At 50.4% G+C, this 17,804-nt stretch overlaps 1 protein-coding gene across 1 annotated transcript in view; it reads left to right on the forward strand.

Annotated features, from left to right (window-relative positions):
* Positions 1-17,804, forward strand: part of LOC129862097 (cystic fibrosis transmembrane conductance regulator-like) — a 77,475-nt gene that overhangs the window by 20,989 nt on the left and 38,682 nt on the right. The window contains exons 10-12 of the mRNA XM_055933445.1: positions 5,075-5,167; positions 6,210-6,386; positions 7,004-7,195. Coding sequence (XP_055789420.1) covers positions 5,075-5,167; positions 6,210-6,386; positions 7,004-7,195 — 462 coding nt within the window. The remainder of the gene's footprint in view (positions 1-5,074; positions 5,168-6,209; positions 6,387-7,003; positions 7,196-17,804) is intronic.

The following is a 17,804-nucleotide window of genomic DNA, read 5'->3' on the forward strand; positions in this document are numbered from 1 at the left end:
TTGTGTCAGTGTCCCTGAAGGTTGTGTCAGTGTCCCTGAAGGTTATGTCAGTGTCCCTGAAGGCTATGGTACTGTCCCTGAAGGTTGTGTCAGTGTCCCTGAAGGTTATGTCAGTGTCCCCTGATGGTTATGTCAGTGTCCCTGAAGGTTATGTCAGTGTCCCTGAAGGCTATGGTACTGTCCCTGAATGTTGTGTCAGTGTCCCTGAAGGTTATGTCAGTGTCCCTGAAGGTTATGTCAGTGTCCCTGAAGGTTATGTCAGTATCCCTGAAGGCTATGGTACTGTCCCTGAAGGTTGTGTCAGTGTCCCTGAAGGTTATGTCAGTGTCCCTGAAGGCTATGGTACTGTCCCTGAAGGTTGTGTCACTGTCCCTGAAGGTTATGACACTGTCCCTGGAGGTTATGGCACTGTCCCTGGAGGCTATGGTACTGCCCCTGGAGGTTATGGCACTGTCCCTGGAGGTTATGGCACTGTCCCTGGAGGTTATGGCACTGTCCCTGGAGGCTATGGCACTCTCCCTGAAGGCTATGGCACTCTCCCTGAAGGCTATGGCACTGTCCCTGAAGGCTATGGTACTGTCCCCGAAGGTTATGGCACTGTCCCTGAAGGCTATGGCTCTGTCCCTGATGGTTATGTCCCTGAAGGTTATGTCACTGTCCCTGAAGGTTATGTCACTGAAGGTTATGTCAGTGTCCCTGAAGGTTATGTCAGTGTCCCTGAAGGTTGTGTCAGTGTGTCACGATCGTCTATAGGAGAGAGTGAGGACCAAGGCGCAGCGCGTGAAAAGAACATCTTCTTTTATTAAGAAGAGAACAAACACAAAACGAAACCACTTTAACAAAATAACAAACGTGAAGCTAAGAATGAACTAGTGCATACATGCAACATAGAACATCGACATAGACAATTCCCCACAAACAGCTAAAGCCTATGGTTACCTTAAATATGGCTCCCAATCAGAGACAACAATAACCAGCTGTCTCTAATTGAGACCCAATTCAGGCAACCATAGACTTTCCTAAACACCTACACTCAACCATAGACACAGCTAGACAACTATACTAAACATAAACCCAACTACTCTAAATAAACCCCCTAAACCTTACAACCACCCTAGACACTACAAAACCCACATAAATTACCCATGTCACACCCTGACCTAACTAAAATAATAAAGAAAACAAAGAATACTAAGGCCAGGGCGTGACATAACCCCCCCCTTAAGGTGCGAACTCCGGGCGCACCAGCACATAGTCTAGGGGAGGTTCTGGGTGGGCGTCCTTCCACGGCGGCGGCTCCGGTACTGGTCGTGGTCCCCACCCCACCATAGTCACTACCCGCTTACGTAGCCTCCTCCAAATGGCCACCCTCCACATTAACCCCACTGGATTAAGGGGCAGCACCGGACTAAGGGGCAGCACCGGACTAAGGGGCAGCAACAGGATAAGGGACAGCACCAGGATAAGGGACAGCACCAGGATAAGGGGCATCTCCGGACTGAGGGACGGCAGCTCCGGACTGAGGGACGGATCCTGGCTGGATGACTGCTCTGGCGGATCTTGGCTGGACGGCTCTGGCGGATCCTGGCTGGACGGCTCATGGCTGGCTGACGGATGTGGCTGCTCATGGCTGGCTGACGGATCTGGCTGCTCATGGCTGGCTGACGGCTCTGGCAGATCCTGTCTGGTTGGCGGCTCTGGCAGATCCTGTCTGGTTGGCGGCTCTGGCAGATCCTGTCTGGTTGGCGGCTCTGGCAGATCCTGTCTGGTTGGCGGATCTGGCAGATCCTGTCTGGTTGGCGGCTCTGGCAGATCCTGTCTGGTTGGCGGCTCTGGCAGATCCTGACTGACGAATGGCTCTAGCGGCTCCGGACAGACGGGCGGCTCTAATGGCGCTGGGCAGACGGATGGCTCAGACGGCGCTGGGCAGACGGATGGCTCAGACGGCGCTGGGCAGACGGATGGCTCAGACGGCGCTGGGCAGACGGATGGCTCAGATGGCGCTGGGGAGACGGATGGCTCAGATGGCGCTGGGGAGACGGATGGCTCAGATGGCGCTGGGGAGACGGATGGCTCAGATGGCGCTGGGGAGACGGATGGCTCAGATGGTGCTGGGGAGACGGATGGCTCAGATGGCGCTGGGGAGACGGATGGCTCTGGCCGGAATAGGCGCACTGTAGGCCTGGTGCGTGGTGCCGGAACTGGAGGCACCGGGCTAAGGACACGCACTTTCAGGCTAGTGCGGGGAGAAGGAACAGGGCATACCGGACCCTGGGGACGCACATTAGGCCTAGTGCGTGGTGCCGGAACTGGTGGTACCGGGCTGGGGACACGCATCTCAGGGCTAATGCGGGGAGCAGCAACAGGATGCACAGGACTCTGGAGACGCACAGGAGGCTTGGTGCGTGGTGCCGGAATTGGTGGTACCGGGCTGGAGACACGCACCATAGGACGAGTGCGTGGAGGAGGAACAGGGCTCTGGAGACACACTGGAAGCCTGGTGCGTGGTGTAGGCACTGGTGGAACTGGACTGGGGCGGGGAGGTGGCGCCGGAAATACCGGACCGTGCAGGCGTATTGGCTCCCTTGAGCATTGAGCCTGCCCAACCTTACCTGGTTGAATGCTCCCCGTTGCCCGACCAGTGCGGGGAGGTGGAATAACCCGCACCGGGCTATGTAGGCGAACCGGGGACACCATGCGTAAGGCTGGTGCCATGTAAACCGGCCCGAGGAGACGCACTGGTGGCCAGATATGTAGGGCCGGCTTCATGACATCCGGCTCAATACTCAATCTAGCCCTGCCAGTGCAGGGAGGTGGAATAACTCGCACCGAGCTATGCACACGTACAGGAGACACCGTGCGCTCTACTGCGTAACACGGTGTCTGCCCGTACTCTCGCTCTCCACGGTAAGTACAGGGAGTAGGCGCAGGTTTCCTACCTGACTTCGCCACTCTCCCTTTAAGCCCCCCCCAAGAAATTGTTGGGGTTTTCTCACAGGCTTCCTACCGCTTCATCGTGCTGCCTCCATACGCCGGTATCCCTCCTCGCACTGCGCCAGAGAATCCCAGGCGGGCTCCTGCACTCTCCCTGGGTTGATCGCCCACCTGTCGATCTCCTCCCTCGTAGTGTAGCCCAGATCCTTTTCCTGCCTCCGAGCTAGCTCCTCATATCGCCGCCTCTCTGCTTTCGCTGCCTCCAGCTCAGCTTTGGGGCGGTTATATTCTCCTGGTTCTTCGCGGTCCAGAATTTCCTCCCATGTCCATGAATCCTTAATGCCTTGCTCCTGTTGCCGCTTTTCGCGCTGCTTGATCCCGCATTGGTGGGGAATTCTGTCACGATCGTCTATAGGAGAGAGTGAGGACCAAGGCGCAGCGCGAGAAAAGAACATCTTCTTTTATTAAGAAGAGAACAAACACAAAACAAAACCACTTTAACAAAATAACCAACAGACGAACGTGAAGCTAAGAATGAACTAGTGCATACATGCAACATAGAACATCGACATAGACAATTCCCCACAAACAGCTAAAGCCTATGGTTACCTTGAATATGGCTCCCAATCAGAGACAACAATAACCAGCTGTCTCTAATTGAGACCCAATTCAGGCAACCATAGACTTTCCTAAACACCTACACTCAACCATAGACACAGCTAGACAACTATACTAAACATAAACCCAACTACTCTAAATAAACCCCCTAAATCTTACAACCACCCTAGACACTACAAAACCCACATAAATTACCCATGTCACACCCTGACCTAACTAAAATAATAAAGAAAACAAAGAATACTAAGGCCAGGGCGTGACACAGTGTCCCTGAAGGTTATGTCACTGTCCCTGAAGGTTATGTCAGTGTCCCCGACGGTTATGTCAGTTTTGGTGATTTTTTTGTCAGTATCTGAAGCATCTGTATCTGTATCTGAAGACTCATAGGAATTGGCACAAACACACGGATCAGTGTTCCCCCTATATTCATTTAGCAGCGGCTATTTAATATGAAATTTTTTTCATCATTTTTGGGATGGTAAAGTGTTTACAGTGTAAACTTAAACAACTAAACCAGATATAAAGTATTTAGAGATAATGGAGCTATATATTTTTAAATAAGATTTTTGAATAACAATCACCAAAATAATAACTAGACAGTCAAGGAGAATCAAAAATGGCAAAAATGTCATGGCATGGGGCCCTCATTGATTTTGGTATTATGTTTGAGTCACTCATGTAGCATAGAACACGGCATAAGCCATGGTAAAATGTGTAGAATTGCAGGAAATTAACTTTAAACAGCAACATTTTGTCTCTGTCGCCAAGAGGTCCTTTAAAAATGTTGGTTGGAGACTGCACAACTGGCCACGCCCACTACCACGCTAACTTTGCCACTGCAAGAATCCTAGGTGAAACACTGCAGACACGTACACACACAGGCAACCACACGGAGGCATTCAATCACACGCACAAAGAGGAAGTAGAAGCTACCTGTTTGAGGTAATGGAGTCATCTTTCCAGTCCAACACACAGCCCCCCCCACACCAACTGCACCCCAAGACACATACATGCCCTTCATACTGCCTTGCCATAAGGCCCATCAAGAAATAGAGAGAGAGAGACAGACACATGTCGTCCTCGGCCAAAAAGGCCATATTAGGGTCACAGTACAGTTGTTGTTGTGTCATTCTTATCAGGGATTCCTCTCTATCTCCTGAACATGGTGTATATTCTGTCTGTGAGCCAGTACTGCACAAGGCGTAGGACAACACGTTGTCTATTCTGTATTTGAGCCACTACTGTTTGTTCTCCACTGTGAATGTGTGTGGTGTGCGTGCGTGCGTGCGTGTGCGTGCGTGTGCGTGTGTGTGTGTGTGTGTGTGTGTGTGTGTGTGTGTGTGTGTGTGTGTGTGTGTGTGTGTGTGTGTGTGTGTGTGTGTGTGTGTGTGTGTGTGTGTGTGTGTGTGTGTGTGTGTGCGTGTGAGTATTGAGCTGACTTGTTGTTGCCAAGATAATATTCTTGTCTGTTTCAATTTGTAATACACTAGTGGTTTTAACTCTTGTTTTGTCTGTCCTGTAGGAATACCTCTGTAAAGAGGAGTACAAAGTATTAGAGTACAACCTGACCACCACTGAGGTAGAGCTGGTGAACGTGACCGCCTCCTGGGATGAGGTACGAGTGTGTGTGTGTATGCATTCTATTCTTCCTGATAATAATCCTACTATTGTGTAGGTAAAAGGCAATTCATCATCATGACCACAGAACAACGTTATCAGTTTGAAGTGTCGCAGGCAGTACATTTAACTTAATGGACACATGTTATGGCCATCCCAAGTAGGTAAAAAATGATTTGTGTTCAGATGCTTTGTGCACTAATTTAGATAACCAATACCAATGCTATGCTAGACGGTGGTAAACTATACCAAACCCATTCTATGCTGGGACAATCTGGTTAGGAATCCATTCATTTATCACATCTAGGATTCTATCCCAGCGTCTCCTCCTGTGAAAGTTGTTTTGGAAATAGGCCAGAGTTGTCAGACTGGTCTTTATTGTGGACTGCGTGTACGTCAGCTCATTTGAATATGAATGTGACGCAGTGTAAGCTATAGAAGTGACGGAAGCCCTTGGCATTAGAAGATCACTGACCCATAAAACGTCACCCAGCTCAATGATTTAACAAACCAACCAGGTTCACCGTTTCTCTCCTACAGAACTCTCACCAGTGATTTGATTTCTATGGAAATGTTGATGGATTTGGGGCCAATACTGACATTTGAGGCCTTTTTTCTTTGGGGCGCAAGAGTCTCCTATTTCTCAGTGATTCCAAGAAACTTGAAAATAAATGACCAAAAAATACTTTCTCGTCTTTCTAATTTTCCCAGCTGGGTGGCTGAGACATTTCAGCATAAAGCCATCATCAGAGCATGGTATCACTAGTCTGTTGTCCCCTTTATGCACAAATAGTATTTCTAATACAACCAGAGCTGTACACACATGAGCTCACTCTTTCAGACAAGCTGGTCTGGTCATATTGTATGAGAGAAACTTACATTTGATGTAATGTAAAGCTATTTCTCACCCTCTCTCTACCTCTCCCCCTCTCTCTCTCTCTCCCCCCTCCCTCTCTCTCTCTTTCTCATCCTACTCTCTCTCCCTCTCACCCTCCCTCACTCTCTCTCTATTTCTCCCCCAACTCTCTCCCCCTCTCCAGGGTATCGGGGCGTTGTTTGAGAAGATTAAGCAGGAGAACAAGTCTAACGGCCACCCTAACGGTGACGTAGGGCTGTTCTTCACCAACCTATATGTTACACCCGTCCTCAAGAACATCAGCCTGTATCTGGAGAAGGGACAGATGCTGGCCGTGGCTGGATCCACCGGCTCCGGAAAGGTACCACTACCACTCACTGTCTGTCAGGGAACACTGGGGTGGATGGAGGAGGTCTGGGCCTTTGTAGTTTACTTTATTGGGTTGATTTGATTTGACACGAACAATGTACATTAATCAACATTTCTGTAAATGTGCCAACTGCAGTCCCTGTAATTCTCATATCTCATTATGTCATAGGGTCTTCCATTCCAACGATTAGCCTTCTATTGACATTTTCCACTGGAAACACAAAGAAGCAAGTGTTTCCGGTGGAAAATGTTAATCGTAGGCTAGTGGAAGACTCTGGATAAAAACTGGTTATAAATGCGTTTTTTGATAGCGACGGACACATTTTACCTGCCAACTGGTAAGTATTATTCCTAGAAATTATAGATCTGCTTTTGTTGACAGGCAAAAACAAATAGTGTGAAAACTGACACTTTAGGTTAGGGTTATTTTCCATTGTCAGGCACCAGAGAGATGCTCAAATAAGGGAGTCCACAAATATCAGCCCAATGTCCCAACAGACTCCTGAAGTTGCGTCTGGAAGCTAACACACACACTAATGTGTGTCTTCCATAGAGATTAAATGTCATTTTATCTGTGTCTGTTGTCTTTAATTCTGTGTCTCCCCCCAGAGTTCCCTTCTGATGATGATCCTGGGAGAGCTGGTCCCGTCAGAGGGGAAGATTAAACACAGTGGGCGGATCTCCTTCTCCCCCCAGACCTCCTGGATCATGCCCGGAACCATCCGTGACAACATCCTGTTTGGTCTGACCTACGACGAATTCCGCTACACCTCTGTCATCAAGGCATGTCAGCTGGAGGAGGTACGGTAGACTGAAATATGTAACCTTGTTGTTTGTGTGTTGTTTGTTAACTTGGTTAGAATTCCTTTGGTCTCAGGTCTGGTCTTTGATGTGGTTGTGTCGGATGTTTCTTACTTTTTCTGCTTTCCTTTCTGCTTTCCTTTGTCTTTGCTTTGTTCTCGCTATTTTTTTCTTAACCTGAATAGTTTTCTTCTACTCTCTCAACCTCCCCCTGTTCTGTTGCTAACTCTCAACCTCCCCCTGTTCTGTTGCTACTCTCTCAATCTCCCCCCTGTTCTGTTGCTACTCTCTCAACCTCCCCCTGTTCAGTTGCTACTCTCTCAACTTTCCCCTGTTCTGTTGCTACTCTCTCAACCTCCCCCTGTTCTGTTGCTACTCTCAATCTTCCCCCTGTTCTGTTGCTACTCTCTCAACCTCCTCCTGTTCTGTTGCTAACTCTCAACCTCCCCCTGTTCTGTTGCTACTCTCTCAACTTTCCCCTGTTCTGTTGCTACTCTCTCAACCTCCCCCTGTTCTGTTGCTACTCTCAACTTTCCCCTATTCTGTTGCTACTCTCTCAACCTCCCCCTGTTCTGTAGCTACTCTCTCAACCTCCCCCTGTTCTGTTGCTACTCTCTCAATCTCCCCCTGTTCTGTTGCTACTCTCTCAACCTCCCCCTGTTCTGTTGCTAACTCTCAACCTCCCCCTGTTCTGTTGCTACTCTCTCAACCTCCTCCTGTTCTGTTGCTACTCTCAACCTCCCCCTGTTCTGTTGCTAACTCTCAACCTCCCCCTGTTCTGTTGCTACTCTCTCAACCTCCCCCTGTTCTGTTGCTAACTCTCAACCTCCCCCTGTTCTGTTGCTACTCTCTCAACCTCCCCCTGTTCTGTTGCTAACTCTCAACCTCCCCCTGTTCTGTTGCTACTCTCTCAACCTCCTCCTGTTCTGTTGCTACTCTCTCAACCTCCTCCTGTTCTGTTGCTACTCTCTCAACCTCCCTCTGTTCTGTTGCTACTCTCTCAACCTCCCCCTGTTCTGTTGCTACTCTCTCAACCTCCCTCTGTTCTGTTGTTACTCTCTCAACCTCCCCCTGTTCTGTTGCTACTCTCTCAACCTCCCTCTGTTCTGTTGTTACTCTCTCAACCTCCCCCTGTTCTGTTGCTACTCTCTCAACCTCCCCCTGTTCTGTTGCTACTCTCTCAACCTCCCCCTGTTCTGTTGCTACTCTTTCAACCTCCCCCTGTTCTGTTGCTAACTCTCAACCCCCCTCTGTTCTGTTGCTACTCTCTCAACCTCCTCCTGTTCTGTTGCTACTCTCTCAACCTCCCCCTGCTCTGTTGCTACTCTCTCAACCTCCCCCTGTTCTGTTGCTACTCTCTCAACCTCCCCCTGTTCTGTTGCTACTCTCTCAACCTCCTCCTGTTCTGTTGCTACTCTCTCAACCTCCCCCTGTTCTGTTGCTACTCTCTCAACCTCCCCCTGTTCTGTTGTTACTCTCTCAACCTCCCCCTGTTCTGTTGCTAACTCTCAACCTCCCCCTGTTCTGTTGCTACTCTCTCAACCTCCCCCTGTTCTGTTGCTAACTCTCAACCTCCCCCTGTTCTGTTGCTAACTCTCAACCTCCCCCTGTTCTGTTGCTACTCTCTCAACCTTCCCCTGTTCTGTTGCTACTCTCTCAACCTCCTCCTGTTCTGTTGCTACTCTCTCAACCTCCCTCTGTTCTGTTGCTACTCTCTCAACCTCCCCCTGTTCTGTTGCTACTCTCTCAACCTCCCTCTGTTCTGTTGTTACTCTCTCAACCTCTCCCTGTTCTGTTGCTCCTCTCTCAACCTCCCTCTGTTCTGTTGTTACTCTCTCAACCTCCCCCTGTTCTGTTGCTACTCTCTCAACCTCCCTCTGTTCTGTTGCTACTCTCTCAACCTCCCCCTGTTCTGTTGCTAACTCTCAACCTCCCCCTGTTCTGTTGCTACTCTCTCAACCTCCCCCTGTTCTGTTGCTAACTCTCAACCTCCCCCTGTTCTGTTGCTACTCTCTCAACCTCCTCCTGTTCTGTTGCTAACTCTCAACCTCCCCCTGTTCTGTTGCTACTCTCTCAACCTCCCCCTGTTCTGTTGCTACTCTCTCAACCTCCCCCTGTTCTGTTGCTAACTCTCAACCTCCCCCTGTTCTGTTGCTACTCTCTCAACCTCCCCCTGTTATGTTGCTACTCTCTCAACCTCCTCCTGTTCTGTTGCTAACTCTCAACCTCCCCCTGTTCTGTTGCTACTCTCTCAACCTCTCCCTGTTCTGTTGCTACTCTCTCAACCTCCTCCTGTTCTGTTGCTAACTCTCAACCCCCCCCTGTTCTGTTGCTACTCTCTCAACCTCCTCCTGTTCTGTTGCTACTCTCTCAACGCTCCCCTGTTCTGTTGTTACTCTCTCAACCTCCTCCTGTTCTGTTGCTAACTCTCAACCTCCCCCTGTTCTGTTGCTACTCTCTCAACCTCCCCCTGTTCTGTTGCTACTCTCTCAACCTCCCCCTGTTCTGTTGCTACTCTCTCAACCTCCCCCTGTTCTGTTGCTACTCTCTCAACCTCCTCCTGTTCTGTTGCTAACTCTCAACCTCCCCCTGTTCTGTTGCTACTCTCTCAACCTCCCCCTGTTCTGTTGCTAACTCTCAACCTCCCCCTGTTCTGTTGCTACTCTCTCAACCTCCTCCTGTTCTGTTGCTACTCTCTCAACCTCCCCCTGTTCTGTTGCTACTCTCTCAACCTCCTCCTGTTCTGTTGCTACTCTCTCAACCTCCCTCTGTTCTGTTGCTACTCTCTCAACCTCCCCCTGTTCTGTTGCTACTCTCTCAACCTCCCTCTGTTCTGTTGTTACTCTCTCAACCTCTCCCTGTTCTGTTGCTACTCTCTCAACCTCCCTCTGTTCTGTTGTTACTCTCTCAACCTCCCCCTGTTCTGTTGCTACTCTCTCAACCTCCCTCTGTTCTGTTGCTACTCTCTCAACCTCCCCCTGTTCTGTTGCTAACTCTCAACCTCCCCCTGTTCTGTTGCTACTCTCTCAACCTCCCCCTGTTCTGTTGCTAACTCTCAACCTCCCCCTGTTCTGTTGCTACTCTCTCAACCTCCTCCTGTTCTGTTGCTAACTCTCAACCTCCCCCTGTTCTGTTGCTACTCTATCAACCTCCCCCTGTTCTGTTGCTAACTCTCAACCTCCCCCTGTTCTGTTGCTACTCTCTCAACCTCCCCCTGTTATGTTGCTACTCTCTCAACCTCCTCCTGTTCTGTTGCTAACTCTCAACCTCCCCCTGTTCTGTTGCTACTCTCTCAACCTCTCCCTGTTCTGTTGCTACTCTCTCAACCTCCTCCTGTTCTGTTGCTAACTCTCAACCCCCCCTGTTCTGTTGCTACTCTCTCAACCTCCTCCTGTTCTGTTGCTACTCTCTCAACCCTCCCCTGTTCTGTTGTTACTCTCTCAACCTCCTCCTGTTCTGTTGCTAACTCTCAACCTCCCCCTGTTCTGTTGCTACTCTCTCAACCTCCCCCTGTTCTGTTGCTACTCTCTCAACCTCCCCCTGTTCTGTTGCTACTCTCTCAACCTCCTCCTGTTCTGTTGCTAACTCTCAACCTCCCCCTGTTCTGTTGCTACCTCTCAACCTCCCCCTGTTCTGTTGCTACTCTCTCAACCTCCTCCTGTTCTGTTGCTACTCTCTCAACCTCCTCCTGTTCTGTTGCTACTCTCTCAACCTTCCCCTGTTCTGTTGTTACTCTCTCAACCTCCTCCTGTTCTGTTGCTAACTCTCAACCTCCCCCTGTTCTATTGCTACTCTCTCAACCTCCCTCTGTTCTGTTGCTACTCTCTCAACCTCCCCCTGTTCTATTGCTACTCTCTCAACCTCCTCCTGTTCTGTTGCTACTCTCTCAACCTCCCCCTGTTCTGTTGCTACTCTCTCAACCTCCTCCTGTTCTGTTGCTACTCTCTCAACCTCCCCCTGTTCTGTTGCTACTCTTTCAACCTCCCCCTGTTCTGTTGCTAACTCTCAACCCCCCTCTGTTCTGTTGCTACTCTCTCAACCTCCTCCTGTTCTGTTGCTACTCTCTCAACCTCCCCCTGCTCTGTTGCTACTCTCTCAACCTCCCCCTGTTCTGTTGCTACTCTCTCAACCTCCCCCTGCTCTGTTGCTACTCTCTCAACCTCCCCCTGTTCTGTTGCTACTCTCTCAACCTCCTCCTGTTCTGTTGCTACTCTCTCAACCTCCCCCTGTTCTGTTGCTAACTCTCAACCTCCCCCTGTTCTGTTGCTACTCTCTCAACCTCCTCCTGTTCTGTTGCTAATTCTCAACCTCCCCCTGTTCTGTTGCTACTCTCTCAACCTCCCCCTGTTCTGTTGCTACTCTCTCAACCTCCCCCTGTTCTGTTGCTACTCTCTCAACCTCCCCCTGTTCTGTTGCTACTCTCTCAACCTCCTCCTGTTCTGTTGCTAACTCTCAACCTCCCCCTGTTCTGTTGCTACTCTCTCAACCTCCCCCTGTTCTGTTGCTACTCTCTCAACCTCCTCCTGTTCTGTTGCTACTCTCTCAACCTCCTCCTGTTCTGTTGCTACTCTCTCAACCTTCCCCTGTTCTGTTGTTACTCTCTCAACCTCCTCCTGTTCTGTTGCTAACTCTTTACCTCCCCCTGTTCTATTGCTACTCTCTCAACCTCCTCCTGATCTGTTGCTACTCTCTCAACCTCCCCCTGTTCTGTTGCTACTCTTTCAACCTCCCCCTGTTCTGTTGCTAACTCTCAACCCCCCTCTGTTCTGTTGCTACTCTCTCAACCTCCCCCTGTTCTGTTGCTACTCTCTCAACCTCCCCCTGCTCTGTTGCTACTCTCTCAACCTCCCCCTGTTCTGTTGCTACTCTCTCAACCTCCCCCTGTTCTGTTGCTACTCTCTCAACCTCCTCCTGTTCTGTTGCTACTCTCTCAACCTCCCCCTGTTCTGTTGCTAACTCTCAACCTCCCCCTGTTCTGTTGCTACTCTCTCAACCTCCCCCTGTTCTGTTGCTAACTCTCAACCTCCCCCTGTTCTGTTGCTACTCTCTCAACCTCCTCCTGTTCTGTTGCTACTCTCAACCTCCCCCTGTTCTGTTGCTAACTCTCAACCTCCCCCTGTTCTGTTGCTACTCTCTCAACCTCCCCCTGTTCTGTTGCTAACTCTCAACCTCCCCCTGTTCTGTTGCTACTCTCTCAACCTCCCCCTGTTCTGTTGCTAACTCTCAACCTCCCCCTGTTCTGTTGCTACTCTCTCAACCTCCTCCTGTTCTGTTGCTACTCTCTCAACCTCCTCCTGTTCTGTTGCTACTCTCTCAACCTCCCTCTGTTCTGTTGCTACTCTCTCAACCTCCCCCTGTTCTGTTGCTACTCTCTCAACCTCCCTCTGTTCTGTTGTTACTCTCTCAACCTCCCCCTGTTCTGTTGCTACTCTCTCAACCTCCCTCTGTTCTGTTGTTACTCTCTCAACCTCCCCCTGTTCTGTTGCTACTCTCTCAACCTCCCCCTGTTCTGTTGCTACTCTCTCAACCTCCCCCTGTTCTGTTGCTACTCTTTCAACCTCCCCCTGTTCTGTTGCTAACTCTCAACCCCCCTCTGTTCTGTTGCTACTCTCTCAACCTCCTCCTGTTCTGTTGCTACTCTCTCAACCTCCCCCTGCTCTGTTGCTACTCTCTCAACCTCCCCCTGTTCTGTTGCTACTCTCTCAACCTCCCCCTGTTCTGTTGCTACTCTCTCAACCTCCTCCTGTTCTGTTGCTACTCTCTCAACCTCCCCCTGTTCTGTTGCTACTCTCTCAACCTCCCCCTGTCTGTTGTTACTCTCTCAACCTCCCCCTGTTCTGTTGCTAACTCTCAACCTCCCCCTGTTCTGTTGCTACTCTCTCAACCTCCCCCTGTTCTGTTGCTAACTCTCAACCTCCCCCTGTTCTGTTGCTACTCTCTCAACCTTCCCCTGTTCTGTTGCTACTCTCTCAACCTCCTCCTGTTCTGTTGCTACTCTCTCAACCTCCCTCTGTTCTGTTGCTACTCTCTCAACCTCCCCCTGTTCTGTTGCTACTCTCTCAACCTCCCTCTGTTCTGTTGTTACTCTCTCAACCTCCCCCTGTTCTGTTGCTACTCTCTCAACCTCCCTCTGTTCTGTTGCTACTCTCTCAACCTCCCCCTGTTCTGTTGCTAACTCTCAACCTCCCCCTGTTCTGTTGCTACTCTCTCATCCTCCCCCTGTTCTGTTGCTAACTCTCAACCTCCCCCTGTTCTGTTGCTACTCTCTCAACCTCCTCCTGTTCTGTTGCTAACTCTCAACCTCCCCCTGTTCTGTTGCTACTCTCTCAACCTCCCCCTGTTCTGTTGCTACTCTATCAACCTCCCCCTGTTCTGTTGCTAACTCTCAACCTCCCCCTGTTCTGTTGCTACTCTCTCAACCTCCCCCTGTTATGTTGCTACTCTCTCAACCTCCTCCTGTTCTGTTGCTAACTCTCAACCTCCCCCTGTTCTGTTGCTACTCTCTCAACCTCTCCCTGTTCTGTTGCTACTCTCTCAACCTCTCCCTGTTCTGTTGCTACTCTCTCAACCTCCCCCTGTTCTGTTGCTACTCTTTCAACCTCCCCCTGTTCTGTTGCTAACTCTCAACCCCCCTCTGTTCTGTTGCTACTCTCTCAACCTCCTCCTGTTCTGTTGCTACTCTCTCAACCTCCCCCTGCTCTGTTGCTACTCTCTCAACCTCCCCCTGTTCTGTTGCTACTCTCTCAACCTCCCCCTGTTCTGTTGCTACTCTCTCAACCTCCTCCTGTTCTGTTGCTACTCTCTCAACCTCCCCCTGTTCTGTTGCTACTCTCTCAACCTCCCCCTGTTCTGTTGTTACTCTCTCAACCTCCCCCTGTTCTGTTGCTAACTCTCAACCTCCCCCTGTTCTGTTGCTACTCTCTCAACCTCCCCCTGTTCTGTTGCTAACTCTCAACCTCCCCCTGTTCTGTTGCTACTCTCTCAACCTTCCCCTGTTCTGTTGCTACTCTCTCAACCTCCTCCTGTTCTGTTGCTACTCTCTCAACCTCCCTCTGTTCTGTTGCTACTCTCTCAACCTCCCCCTGTTCTGTTGCTACTCTCTCAACCTCCCTCTGTTCTGTTGTTACTCTCTCAACCTCTCCCTGTTCTGTTGCTACTCTCTCAACCTCCCTCTGTTCTGTTGTTACTCTCTCAACCTCCCCCTGTTCTGTTGCTACTCTCTCAACCTCCCTCTGTTCTGTTGCTACTCTCTCAACCTCCCCCTGTTCTGTTGCTACTCTCTCAACCTCCCACTGTTCTGTTGCTAACTCTCAACCTCCCCCTGTTCTGTTGCTACTCTCTCAACCTCCTCCTGTTCTGTTGCTACTCTCTCAACCTCCTCCTGTTCTGTTGCTACTCTCTCAACCTCCCTCTGTTCTGTTGCTACTCTCTCAACCTCCCCCTGTTCTGTTGCTACTCTCTCAACCTCCCTCTGTTCTGTTGTTACTCTCTCAACCTCCCCCTGTTCTGTTGCTACTCTCTCAACCTCCCTCTGTTCTGTTGTTACTCTCTCAACCTCCCCCTGTTCTGTTGCTACTCTCTCAACCTCCCCCTGTTCTGTTGCTACTCTCTCAACCTCCCCCTGTTCTGTTGCTACTCTTTCAACCTCCCCCTGTTCTGTTGCTAACTCTCAACCCCCCTCTGTTCTGTTGCTACTCTCTCAACCTCCTCCTGTTCTGTTGCTACTCTCTCAACCTCCCCCTGCTCTGTTGCTACTCTCTCAACCTCCCCCTGTTCTGTTGCTACTCTCTCAACCTCCCCCTGTTCTGTTGCTACTCTCTCAACCTCCTCCTGTTCTGTTGCTACTCTCTCAACCTCCCCCTGTTCTGTTGTTACTCTCTCAACCTCCCCCTGTTCTGTTGCTACTCTCTCAACCTCCCTCTGTTCTGTTGTTACTCTCTCAACCTCCCCCTGTTCTGTTGCTACTCTCTCAACCTCCCCCTGTTCTGTTGCTACTCTCTCAACCTCCCCCTGTTCTGTTGCTACTCTTTCAACCTCCCCCTGTTCTGTTGCTAACTCTCAACCCCCCTCTGTTCTGTTGCTACTCTCTCAACCTCCTCTTGTTCTGTTGCTACTCTCTCAACCTCCCCCTGCTCTGTTGCTACTCTCTCAACCTCCCCCTGTTCTGTTGCTACTCTCTCAACCTCCCCCTGTTCTGTTGCTACTCTCTCAACCTCCTCCTGTTCTGTTGCTACTCTCTCAACCTCCCCCTGTTCTGTTGCTACTCTCTCAACCTCCCCCTGTTCTGTTGTTACTCTCTCAACCTCCCCCTGTTCTGTTGCTAACTCTCAACCTCCCCCTGTTCTGTTGCTACTCTCTCAACCTCCCCCTGTTCTGTTGCTAACTCTCAACCTCCCCCTGTTCTGTTGCTACTCTCTCAACCTTCCCCTGTTCTGTTGCTACTCTCTCAACCTCCTCCTGTTCTGTTGCTACTCTCTCAACCTCCCTCTGTTCTGTTGCTACTCTCTCAACCTCCCCCTGTTCTGTTGCTACTCTCTCAACCTCCCTCTGTTCTGTTGTTACTCTCTCAACCTCTCCCTGTTCTGTTGCTACTCTCTCAACCTCCCTCTGTTCTGTTGTTACTCTCTCAACCTCCCCCTGTTCTGTTGCTACTCTCTCAACCTCCCTCTGTTCTGTTGCTACTCTCTCAACCTCCCCCTGTTCTGTTGCTAACTCTCAACCTCCCCCTGTTCTGTTGCTACTCTCTCATCCTCCCCCTGTTCTGTTGCTAACTCTCAACCTCCCCCTGTTCTGTTGCTACTCTCTCAACCTCCCCCTGTTCTGTTGCTACTCTATCAACCTCCCCCTGTTCTGTTGCTAACTCTCAACCTCCCCCTGTTCTGTTGCTACTCTCTCAACCTCCCCCTGTTATGTTGCTACTCTCTCAACCTCCTCCTGTTCTGTTGCTAACTCTCAACCTCCCCCTGTTCTGTTGCTACTCTCTCAACCTCCCCCTGTTCTGTTGCTACTCTCTCAACCTCCCTCTGTTCTGTTGCTACTCTCTCAACCTCCCCCTGTTCTGTTGCTAACTCTCAACCTCCCCCTGTTCTGTTGCTACTCTCTCATCCTCCCCCTGTTCTGTTGCTAACTCTCAACCTCCCCCTGTTCTGTTGCTACTCTCTCAACCTCCTCCTGTTCTGTTGCTAACTCTCAACCTCCCCCTGTTCTGTTGCTACTCTCTCAACCTCCCCCTGTTCTGTTGCTACTCTATCAACCTCCCCCTGTTCTGTTGCTAACTCTCAACCTCCCCCTGTTCTGTTGCTACTCTCTCAACCTCCCCCTGTTATGTTGCTACTCTCTCAACCTCCTCCTGTTCTGTTGCTAACTCTCAACCTCCCCCTGTTCTGTTGCTACTCTCTCAACCTCTCCCTGTTCTGTTGCTACTCTCTCAACCTCTCCCTGTTCTGTTGCTACTCTCTCAACCTCCCCCTGTTCTGTTGCTACTCTTTCAACCTCCCCCTGTTCTGTTGCTAACTCTCAACCCCCCTCTGTTCTGTTGCTACTCTCTCAACCTCCTCCTGTTCTGTTGCTACTCTCTCAACCTCCCCCTGCTCTGTTGCTACTCTCTCAACCTCCCCCTGTTCTGTTGCTACTCTCTCAACCTCCCCCTGTTCTGTTGCTACTCTCTCAACCTCCTCCTGTTCTGTTGCTACTCTCTCAACCTCCTCCTGTTCTGTTGCTAACTCTCAACCTCCCCCTGTTCTGTTGCTACTCTCTCAACCTCCCCCTGTTCTGTTGCTACTCTATCAACCTCCCCCTGTTCTGTTGCTAACTCTCAACCTCCCCCTGTTCTGTTGCTACTCTCTCAACCTCCCCCTGTTATGTTGCTACTCTCTCAACCTCCTCCTGTTCTGTTGCTAACTCTCAACCTCCCCCTGTTCTGTTGCTACTCTCTCAACCTCTCCCTGTTCTGTTGCTACTCTCTCAACCTCTCCCTGTTCTGTTGCTACTCTCTCAACCTCCCCCTGTTCTGTTGCTACTCTTTCAACCTCCCCCTGTTCTGTTGCTAACTCTCAACCCCCCTCTGTTCTGTTGCTACTCTCTCAACCTCCTCCTGTTCTGTTGCTACTCTCTCAACCTCCCCCTGCTCTGTTGCTACTCTCTCAACCTCCCCCTGTTCTGTTGCTACTCTCTCAACCTCCCCCTGTTCTGTTGCTACTCTCTCAACCTCCTCCTGTTCTGTTGCTACTCTCTCAACCTCCCCCTGTTCTGTTGCTACTCTCTCAACCTCCCCCTGTTCTGTTGTTACTCTCTCAACCTCCCCCTGTTCTGTTGCTAACTCTCAACCTCCCCCTGTTCTGTTGCTACTCTCTCAACCTCCCCCTGTTCTGTTGCTAACTCTCAACCTCCCCCTGTTCTGTTGCTACTCTCTCAACCTTCCCCTGTTCTGTTGCTACTCTCTCAACCTCCTCCTGTTCTGTTGCTACTCTCTCAACCTCCCTCTGTTCTGTTGCTACTCTCTCAACCTCCCCCTGTTCTGTTGCTACTCTCTCAACCTCCCTCTGTTCTGTTGTTACTCTCTCAACCTCTCCCTGTTCTGTTGCTACTCTCTCAACCTCCCTCTGTTCTG

The sequence above is a fragment of the Salvelinus fontinalis genome, chromosome 9 (genome assembly GCF_029448725.1).
Source record: "Salvelinus fontinalis isolate EN_2023a chromosome 9, ASM2944872v1, whole genome shotgun sequence".
NCBI lineage: Eukaryota > Metazoa > Chordata > Actinopteri > Salmoniformes > Salmonidae > Salvelinus > Salvelinus fontinalis.